Source organism: Cannabis sativa, chromosome 3 (genome assembly GCF_029168945.1).
Source record: "Cannabis sativa cultivar Pink pepper isolate KNU-18-1 chromosome 3, ASM2916894v1, whole genome shotgun sequence".
Classification (NCBI taxonomy): Eukaryota; Viridiplantae; Streptophyta; class Magnoliopsida; order Rosales; family Cannabaceae; genus Cannabis; species Cannabis sativa.
In genome coordinates this window covers 57,960,845-57,972,791 of record NC_083603.1, presented here as the reverse complement: position 1 = coordinate 57,972,791, position 11,947 = coordinate 57,960,845, and the positions used below count along the sequence as shown (strand labels likewise).

At 27.0% G+C, this 11,947-nt stretch overlaps 1 protein-coding gene across 1 annotated transcript; it reads right to left on the bottom strand.

The window, feature by feature from the left end:
- Positions 1-3,880: 3,880 nt before the first annotated feature.
- LOC115710509 (protein RKD2-like) lies at positions 3,881-4,809 on the bottom strand. The gene is made up of 2 exons (XM_030638873.2): positions 4,312-4,809; positions 3,881-4,174 (listed from the first exon to the last, which is right to left on the bottom strand). Exons 1-2 carry the CDS (start codon positions 4,642-4,644, stop codon positions 3,881-3,883), a joined length of 627 nt encoding a protein of 208 aa, XP_030494733.2. The 5' UTR covers positions 4,645-4,809.
- Between the last annotated feature and the right edge of the window lie 7,138 nt (positions 4,810-11,947).

Here is an 11,947-nt window from a genome sequence, read left to right as displayed (position 1 = left end):
TTAGCGAATAAGAAATAATTTTTATTTTTCAAATTTTATTTTGTAAAATAACTTTTTATAATTTTTTTAATAATTAAATTAGGTGTACCATTATAAATGCGATATGTGTTTAAAATTGTACACATAAGCAACTATGTTGGCAGTTAAAAGAAGTAAATGGATGACACCTTAAATTTGCTAACGGTTCAATAGTTTGGCAGGTTTCACCGTCAAAATTTGAGCTTGGAAGGTTAAATGCAAGTAAAATGTTAGTTTGGAGTGTTCAACTGCAAAAAAAACTCTATTTTTTATTTAATAAAAATGGTCTACAAGACCCTGTTTATGAGACATTGCAACTGCAATAATGATTGATATTCAGGCTTTGTTTAGTTTGATGGTGAATATGGAGTCTTCTAGTGAATATGACTAATAAGTTGGAGGTTAAGGTTGAGGAGGAATGGGAGGAGAATAAGAAAGCAGCAAATGAGTTTGGTGAACAAACTCTCTTGCGCATGGTGGTAGCAAAACACAAAATGAATGAGAAATTAATTCAGAGTATATTTAAAAAAAATGTTGAAGACGGTAGTGAACTAGAAGGCTAAAGTTATTGATGAGAAGGGGGATAAAGATGTTTTCAAGATAAATTTTAATTCTCGAAGTGATGCCAAATGGGTGCTAGACAAACAACCATTATTTTTCAATTGGGGAATACTCACAATGGAAGAGTGGCCATTGACAGAGAATTGGAAAGATGCAAAGTTAGAAAAATTATTTTATTGGGTACGAATCAGAGGCTTTCCATTAGAGTCTTTTATGCTGAACAATGTTAAACTAATTAGAGCGATGGTTGGAGAGGTTGCAGAGGATAGGTAGAGTAACTCGCAACAAATCCTACTTAGCAGTTATGTTCGTATTCGTATTGGTTTTACAATAAAGGAAAGCATTTTTGTGGGATGATTCATTCCGTCAGGGGAGAGAAAAGTGTGGATACAATTCAAATTTGATCGCATTCCACTACTTTGTTACCGATGCAAAATCTGGGGTCACGAACAAAGTGACTGTGAACGGGAAGAAGTCATGGAGGTGGATGAAATGGGGAGACGAGTTCCAAACTATGAGAAATGGCTAAAGGATGATGAAGATGAAGAGAGAAAAAGAAAGGGAAAGAGAATTTCCAACTATTTTATTCCAATAGAGTGACTCCTATTTATTAAAAAATAGCTAAAAGAATACAAAAGTAAATTAATAAAATAAGGAAAAATTACGACAAAAGTTCTTAAAAAGTTTACTTTGATGCAGATAAGTTCTCAATCTCAAAAAATAGCGACAATAATAGTCCCCAAGATCGAGATTCTTGTAAGTCTGTTGGTCATCTTTCTAACAAATCTTTTATTTTTGGCCTCCTTAAAATGTCATGTGTTGATATTAAATTACGACATAAGTCTCTAAAAAGTTTATTTTGATGCAGATAAGTCTCTAATCTTGAAAAATTGTGACAACAACCCCCAACTCAAGGATCACTTTAGTCCATAGTTACCTAATTTACACTACAGAAAAACTTATTTTAAGTGACAATAAAACTTGTGACTAAAAGTGAAAAAGTTGAGACTAACTATAAATCATCATTCTTATGTTGTGACTAAAAGATCTATGGCTAAAGTATTAGTCACAAAAATCACAATTTATTATGACTAAATGTATTTTTAGTCACAATACTTGTTGCAACTAAAACTAAATTAGTGACAGCTTGTATCTATATACTATGTTTTAGTCACAAGTAACTTTTTGTTGTGACTAAAAGTCACATTTAGTCACAATAAAATTATGTTATGGCTAAAAAGTTGTGACTAAAAATAGCTTTTTTTTGTAGTGTTAACTACTCCATTTGTTGTTCCAAAGAATCTGGTGTGTTATAAATAAATAAATAATTTTAAAAACTAATTAATTAACCATTTTTTTTTTATCTTTCTTCTTCTTCTAGTTCATTCCCAGCCTAACATCTCAAGCTCTGATCTGTTTTATTAAAACTCTCCAATTTGTATTAGTAAGAGGGGTTGCTCTAAAAAAATCTAAGTAAAGTTTGAGCAAAAGAAGCCAAGATAAAAAAAATGATCACCAAAACCCACCATCCACCGGAGATGGGGACTGGCGGAATAGATTCAGGGAGAAGGTCGGAGCAAGGTGCAGCTATTTAAGATTTTTTTTGCTTAATTACTTTTGTAGGTTTTCTGCATGAGATCGTGGGATGGGACGAGGAAGAAAGTGGAGATGAAGGGATGATACTTGTCGGCGGCAAGCCTCCACCACACAGAAGGGTGGGTGACGAATTGTAGAAGCTTTTTTTATTATATATATATAATGTTTTTTAATCTTTAATAAAAGAAAATAAAAAAAATAAAAAGTTTTACATAATTTTGTTATTATTTAAATAATTTTTATGTTCTGAACTAATAAACTTTTTGACACGTGAAAATTTTAAGAACTACAAATAGAGCTGTTAAATTGGGTACCTACAAACTAACGAGAATATCAAGCTTAGGGACTATAACCAATTTTTTTTTTTTTTAGAATAGGACTTATCTGCATCAAAGTAAATTTTTTGGGGACTTATACCGCAATTTAATATCAACACGTGATATTTTAGGGTGAATTAATGGATCTGTTAAAAAGAGGCCGGACCAACGGACTTACAAGAATTTTGAGCTTAAGGACTATTATCGCTATTTTTCAATGTTGAAGACTTATCTGCATCAAAATAAAATTTCTGAAAATTTTACTGCAATTTTCTCATAAAATAAAAGGAGATACAATGATATTGATCTGAGTGATTTAGACATGTTATAATATTCATAATATATACTTACACACTATTTTATTTTACCCATTTAAAATCTTTATTAATTTTCAATAAAGTTTTTCATTATAAAAAAATATTAATTTGATACCTCTTAATATAATAATATTTAAGGTAGATAAAAGCATAAGTACCTAAAGTACTTTTAAGTTTTTAAGTGACATAAATCTAATGTTTATTTTTAGCGACATAAATATTCAATATTTATAAAACTGTAATTTTTTTCTAATTTCATCAGTACAGACTCTATTATTGTCTCAAACAAGGTACATATAAGACCCAGATTCTAGATCATTGGATCTAGACAGAATCATGCAGTATCAATTATTTCGAAATATTTTTTTTTAAATAAATTCAAAATAAAATCTGTACTAACGAAACTAAAAGAAAATTACAATTTTACAAGAGCATTGCTATTGGGCACCAGTGTGCCTAGCACCCTTAGTTAAGACGAGTCGTCTTGCGATTGGCTAGCGATACTCCCTAAAAGCTATTATATTAAACTATATGAGACCACATACTTAATTAGACCAATAGCGATATTGACACATAAGAAGGTGTTTAGCACCACTCGTGCTTTTTAACATTTCTCATTTTACAAATATTAGATACCTATGCTAGTTATTACAAACTTAAAATTTTGTTACTTATACCACTATTTATCTTAATATTTATAGCTTAAAATAATTGAAAGAGAGTTGTAGCAATAATTTACTTAAAGTTCAGTTATACACACCATAAACAGATTCACATTACATTCCCAATAAAAACCTTTTACACAACTAGTGCCGCCGGCTAAGCAAAAGGACTACAACACTTACGAAAATGACTTCAAAGCGACATCCATTTATATTCATCCAAAATTAATGCCACGTGATATCCTAAATCAGAATTCTATAGCACAAAGGAAAAAAAGAAAAAGAAAATGAAAGAAAAAAACATGCACAAACACACACACATTACATGCCCAATATTGTTCACACACACACATATTTATATATATATATAACTTCATAACCATCCCTGTAGTGTAGCTAGAAGTGAAAATCAGTACATGCTACTGGAAGAAAATGAGTCAGACAAAAGAAACTTGATTTCGTCATCTTCTTCTTCCTCCAAATCAGTAGTACTACAATAATCCATCGTCGTGGTCGTCGTCGTAATCATCTTTCTCTTTTTATAGTTGTTTTTGAAACAAGCTTGTCTTAGCCTCTTTGTGCCCTCATTAAGCTCAACATCGGGAACTTCCTCCACTAACTTCTTCTCTCTCTCCAACAACTCTATGTACTGTTTATACCTTGAATCGTTTTCTTCATTATTACTTTCTCCATTCCTCAAATCCTAATTTATCATGCATCATTAGTCATAAAATCTTGAACTTCATATATCATAATTATATAATTATTAATAATGAACTGAAAATAAACATATATATGCATGGCAGCATGGGAATATTTATACATATGGGGGCATGGTACCTGAACATTTTTTATGAGGGTTTGGAGGCTCATAAGCTTTCTATGAGGCCAACGTCTAATACCCAATTCTCTACACCTTTTCTTGAGAAGAGTCAATCCTACGTTAAGCTCTTTAGCTGCTTGGGTTATAGGCATGTAATAATACTTTGACAATACTTCCTTAGATAACCTTTTTGAACTGCTCTTCTCTTCTGATATTACCAATACTGATGATGATCTATACGGCCTCTTATTATTCACCTTCCTCTCTTCCTTTATTATTATGTCCTTTCCTTTTCCATCATGATTATCTCCATAGTTACTTTCACGACGATCAATATTATCATTGCACATTAATGATAATGGCTTCTCACCAACCCGATGATGATCACTAGTAGTAATATTGGGTTGATCATACCCAAGAAGCCCAAACTCATCCCATACTCCGAACCCAATAATTCCATTATTATCGTTATATAAAAACTCATCTGCAACGAGTGACAACCACAAAAAATGATTAAAAATATTTATTATTATTTAAGAAAAGATCTTTGTGTATTAATGGTAGAAAGTTTTGCCATCACCTTGGATGGGATCAAATCCGACTAATGTTGTGGGATAATATTCCATTAAAGGAATGGGATCATAAAGATAGCTTTGATCTTGTAAATATTGATACTGATCATCTTGTTGCCGGTAATTATATTCCCAACTACTATAAAAGTATGAATCTGATCCACTGAAATAATGTTAAAAAAAAAAAACAACAAATATTTACGATTAATTTTTAAACATCATATGTTCAATTAACCAAAAAGTTTCAAGCTAATCAGTATAAAATTAATTATTTATTTATTTTAAGCACAGTAACAATAATAATAACAGTACATACCCGAATAAATTATGAAGATCATCAGAAGAGTAGAGGTATTCCGTTGAAAATGGAAATGGATTTTCGTCAATGGAAAGCATTTCATAGTTAGACCAGTAGACACTCCCCATTATATATTAGAGCACTCTCTTTATATATTAGACCAAGTGAAGGTAAATTGGATAATGAACAATTACTTATATATTTGAGGAAGAAAAAGAGTCTCTTCAATATACCATATATATGTATATATCTATTATGCTATATTATATAGGTAGATAAATTAATATGAACTGTGGTAAGTAAAAAAAATATATTTTGGGAGAATGTGCGCCGTCAGAATCCCATGCATGGATGAATAAGGATGATTTATTGTACTTCAGAAAGTTACAAAGAGATTAAATTAACAATTTAGTATTATTATTATTATTCCAATAAAATTCTAAGAAAAGAGAGCTGCCAAAAACGTCGGAGCGAGAATGTGGGAATTTAATTGCTTGTTCTCTCTTAAATCATTTGATTTAAAAAAATAAAGTTAGAAATAATTGGAACAATAAAGAAACTCAGGAGGCGAGGAAGTCATTTAGATATATATATATATATAATATATATAATTCTTAGCACATCAAAATAAAAACAAATGATGACAAAATATGCATCATCATAAATTAGTTCATCTAACCTTTTTTATTATAGCTTTAATTAATTTTATAGCCTATAGGAGAGGCTGTACAAGCCTGCATGGCTGCCATGTGTAATATTATCTTGCAATTAGCTCAAGCATTATCATCATTTTAGCTCACTTTTTCTTTTTTACACATAATTATTTTTTTTGAGAAATTACACATAATTATTACACTACAATATACGTGATAAAGACAAAAGATTACAACAATGACTCGTTTTTCTTTGATTAAAATATCAGGAAAAAAAAGTGGAGATGAGTGAGTTGTGAGTGAATGTGGGATCAGTATATAAAATTTATAAGTCAATAAGTGTATATATTAATTATATAATAAAAATCAGTAAATGATTTTATGCATGATCAAATGGTTTTATTTTTATGTTTATGCATGTAACGTTTCAATCAATATTTAACTTAATTATAGGGGCGGGGGTTAAACTAATAATCATTTTTCATTTAATTGAACTTAGTGATCGACTTAAAAAAAAAGTTTAATGCTCGACGTAGAGCATTTTTAATGGTAATATTTTAATAAATATTTGATGAGGTGAAAAACTACAAGAATGATATACTATTCTTAAAATTGGCATTAATGCCACAAAATGATATTAATCTTATATTTTTTTTTTTTACAATAAAAAAATTAAAAGTGTAAAATATATATATATATATAAAATACTTTAATAAAGAAAAAAATTATAGGGGAATTATCCCATACATTATTTTTTTTAACTTTTTTTTTTCAAATTTACGGTTCGAGTTTCTAAAGTGGCTACAATGCTAGTTGCATTAGGGATTTCTATGTAGAATTCCATAAGAATGAAAAGAAAATTATTTTGAAGTGTAAAAATGAAAAAACCTCAAAATTACATATATATATATATAATAATGTGTGATATCATAGTTATAGCATTTTTGATAGCTATTATACTATTGTAATATTTTTAGAAATAAGGCTGCTAAAATAATGTAAAAGAAAAATAAAATAAAATATATTAAATTTTTAAATAATGTGAAGATATATATATACTAGCAAAAACTACGTGCGAGGCACGTACACTAAATTTTATGCTAGTTTTTTTCTATGTTATTTGAAAGTGATACAATAAAAAATTAAAGAAAAAACATTATTAATTATTAGGTGAGATTATTTGAATAAAAAACAATAAATAATCACGTAAAAATAAAAAATAATTATTTGAATAAAGAATTCAATATACACATTTATATATATATATATATGAATCTCATTAATCAAAAAGAATTATTAAATATATGAACAATAATTTGTCACGCTATATGTTTCCCAATAAAGAAATCCACCTCCTCATAGTCAAAAATAAACAATACATGTAATACAGATCTTTGTAATGAAGTACCTAAAAGAAACAAAACTTCAGTTAACATAATCGGAAAAGGTTTAAGTGAACTAAATAATGACTAAGAAGATCTAAATTACAAAATGAAAATAACATGTCTATATGAGTATGATTCTATTGCTATATGAGCATAATTGATCTAAGAGAAAATAGATAAACTTATAAACATATAAATATACTTAATATTAATTTTGACAAAGAAACAATTCAATTATAAACAATTCTAAATATCAGCTTGACAATTTCAACACACTAATTACTCATTAAATAACTATAATGTATACATCATGATAATTTTATTTTATTTGATATCAAATGATAGAGATTATTGAGGTTTTCAGCCATGCAAAACACACTATGATCAAAAAGTAATGCTCATTAATTGTATATTACAAAGAAACCCTAATTTCCATGAATGTCCCTAATAATATATAAACAATAAAGTTGTAAATTAAAAAAAAAAAAGTAGCAAAATTTCATTTAATATAAGAAATAGAACAAATTAAAGATTTATACAATACTGGAATTTGAACTCTTAGAAGCCATTAGTGAAGGGGCGAAACTCGTTAGATTCCTAGTTGAACACTACCTTAAAAAAAATTAAATGATGTGGAGGTCTTTGTATATGTTTCCGTTTCGATATGTTCTTTTAAAACACCATAAATTGTAAAACAAGCCTAACAGTTGCTTAATGTTTCCTTAGCTTTAACGTGGCACCCACTTCTTAGATTGGCTTTTTTATCTTGTATATTTATGTATTTTTGAGATTTAACGAAAAAGACTCTATTGCCTTGAGATTTAAACCACGTTTGATTTTCTTATTATTTACAGGGCCGACATGCTTTGGTCTATGATATAAATACAGCAAATGAGACTTGGGAGTAGGTTGACCTTAAGGAGGTAACAATTGTGTTTTAAAATCTTGGTTCCTGAAGAATGTTTCAAGATACAAGTATGATGGGTTTTTTATATTATAGACGATTTGTTCCAAAATATAATAGAACTAACCAATTTAGGTTAATGATCTGGCTTCTGATACGTCCATATTAAAGATGATTGGGGGTGTGCGGTTCTGTAAATGAAATAGTTTTGTAGTTAGTCTGTGAATATTGCAATGAAAGTGTTGGTTTGACTTGGCAATTTTGTGGTTACAACTTACAAGAATTCTTAACAAAATTGTTGAATAGTAAACCAATATAAAACTTGTTTTACTCTGTTGAATAATATGAAAGATAATTTATTTTTTCACCATGTTTAAAAATAAATACAAATTTGATGAGCATATTACTTTTTTTTTTTAATTGAGAGTCTCAGAGTATCAAATCCCGGGTTGTTTTTTTGTTTTTAAAATGTGTTGTGATTCTCGAATATTTAGCATCAAATATCAGTTCAAATATTAATAGAATTTGTTTTATTATTATTTTATTATATATGAATAATATTTTATTATTTTATTAAATAAAAATTAAAAGTCACCCAAATATCAGTTCAAATATTAATGGGATTTATTTTATTATTATTTTATTATATATGAATAATATTTTATTATTTTATTAAATAAAAATTAAAAGTCACCCATAAATTTCTCAAAAACTAAAATTTCAGTTATATAGGCACACTTTATATAGAATAGATATAACACCTTAAGAATGCTCTTACAGTTATAATTTCTAATAATCATTTTATTTGGCTTTGTTAATCATTTTCTATCATTTTTTAATAATTGAGAGAACTTAATTAAAATTCGAGTTGTTGAGTTACAGTATAATTAAGATCCATTATTTCCGTTTATCAATAATAATTATAAATTTATAATACCATTTAGAGGTTAAAGTAATATGATAATTTAATGCAAATGGTCAGATGGGGTGTGGTGAATACACTCTTTAGAAATAAAAGATAATTATATATATATAGAGCATTGTTATTATATATATATAAAGGTGATACATTGTAATTATATAGTTAACCGTATTTTATAAAAAAATATTTAATATATTATATAAAATTTAATATTTAATTACACTAATAATAATATAACATCTAACAAAATAGATACTAGTGATAACTTATAGCATTATTCTTTTATATATATATTTTTATAGGACATATATTTATTGTTGTTTTGTCTCTATAGTATGGAAGTTTTTGTATCTAATGGTCATAAATCAATAGATGTATGAAAATAGTTAATATTTAGGTTGCATTAGATTATTTATTATATTTTTTAAAAATATATTTATATATAAAATAATTAAATATTATTTATTTTCTCTCTCTTTTCATGATTATGTTAGTATTTTTTTTTTTAAGCTTAAATCATGAGTTTATAATCGAACAACAGTTCATCATTCTTAAGAAGAAATACATACAACAAATATATTTTTTTTAAGATCAACATTGTCACGTAATAAACCAAAAATAGTTTACAAAATTTTACCATCCTTTAAGAATGCCAAAATTTATGTATCATCTAAAAATATAATATTTTATATCTCTCTTCCAAATTATTTTCGGCACTTACTTCTAAAAACACTCAAATATATAGCTCTTTAAAAGTGCTATAATTATTATCTCACACATTATTATTTAATATATATATCCTAATTTTTAGTTACAATATATAACTTTTTAGCTTTAAATTTCTATTAAAAAATAATGAATAGCATCAATGTTATACCATAGTATCATGCAAATTTTTTAGAATGACATCATTTTCTCTCTAATAGTATAGCATCTTAATATTTTGCCACATAATATGTTCATCTCATCAATTAAACATCTAGAGATGCTCTAAGAACCTCACGAGGGATGGAAAACAAACCAATGTCACCAAAAGCATTACAATGTAAAGACCATTAATTTAGCTATATATATTATGAACCAAAACATAATCAAAGTTGCAACAAATGAAAGAATGAATAAGTTTTTAAGCTTCCTTAAGGACCACCTTCCAAGCTTCAATCCCATGTTGCAAGGCTGCAAGACCACGAAGATGATCTAGCTTTAATGCAAAATAAGTGTATGTATATATATCACAAAAATTAATTAATTGGTCAAAAATAAATATAAAAAAAAATTGTGTTTAATGAACTAATCCCATATAATGTGTAGAAGTTTTTCCTTTTTTTTTGACACATCATTATTTTAATAATTAAATTTTTTTATTGAGTACATATTACTCAAAAGTCATATAAATCAAGGGTTAAGAAAATGATTCTATGCTATGAGAACATAATAAGAGTACTTACTATAAAATTATTCTATATTTATACGTTCCGTTATTGGCACATTAATGCGTTTTAGATCAATTACTATACCTTTATACAATCATTATAAAAAATCTTACTTTTAGTCATAAAAAACTCGTGACTAATAGTAAAAAAGTTGTGACTATAATTATAAATTAGTATTCCTATGTTGTGACTAAAAGGTCCGTGGCTAAAAATATTAGTAACAAAAATTACAATTTGTTGTGATTAAATGTATTTTTAGTCACAACACTTATTGTGACTAAAACTAAATTAGTGACAACTTGTGTCTAAATGTTATGATTTAGTCACAAATAATTTTTTGTTGTGACTAAAAGTCACATTTAGTCACAAAAAATTTATGTTGTGAATAAAAAGTTGTCACCAAAAATAACAGTTTTTTGTAGTGAATATAAATCTGTTATTACAACCGTAATATAGATTGTAATTTAAGTTAATTTATAAGTATTTTATTTTATGAAAACTCGACCAGTGTCACTACATGATTGTCCTATCTCAATGTCATTAATTATACTCTCTAAGAGAATAAATAATTAAAAGGGTTAATAATATGTGCAATAATAAAAAAAAAAAACATTATTATTTGATACAAATGGTACTTAACACTTTCTAAATGTGTTATTTTGCAATTAATTAGCAATATTCTTTAAAAGTTATTACATTAAACAATATGAGACCCGATACTTAATTGCATTATATAATAATAATATTAACATATAAAAAAGTATTATAAGTACTACTAGTGCATTTTAACATTTTTCTGAAAAAAAATTACTATGTCACCATATAGTGAAAAATTTAAGTTTATATTTTAATAAGTGAAGTTGATATGATTTTACTACAAAATTTTTTACTTTTAGTCACAACAACACTTGTGGCTAATTATAAATTATCATTATTGTATTGTAATTAAAAAGTTCGTGATTAAAAGTATTAATTAGTTACAAAAATTACGATTTGTTCTGAGTAAATGTTTTTTTTAGTCACTATATTTGCTGTGACTAAAACTAAATTAATGACAACTTATGACTAAATACTATGTTTTAGTTACAAGTAACTTTTTGTTGTGACTTAAAGTTACATTTAGTCACAAAAAATTTATGTTGTCACTAAAAATAGCAATTTTTTGTAGTGTTTATATTGTTAGAAATTTATTGGAGTCACAATTGTATATATAAAATGTGTGTTGGGTCATCAAATAAATAAGTCAAATTTATGTGGTTTATTTCAGAATAAAGTTTATGACTTAAGGGCATGATTGTCATGATTTTAATATGTGGATACCAATTAGACAATTTCTAATTTGATGAGGGGCCAAATTGGAAATAGTCAAAAAGGATTAATATAACAGGTATTGGTCCCCATTTTGCATCGTATCGTTATTTTCAGAGTTCCTGAATCCCCATCATCAGGAAAATAAGGTTTCAAAGCTTTTGATGCAAAATTGGAA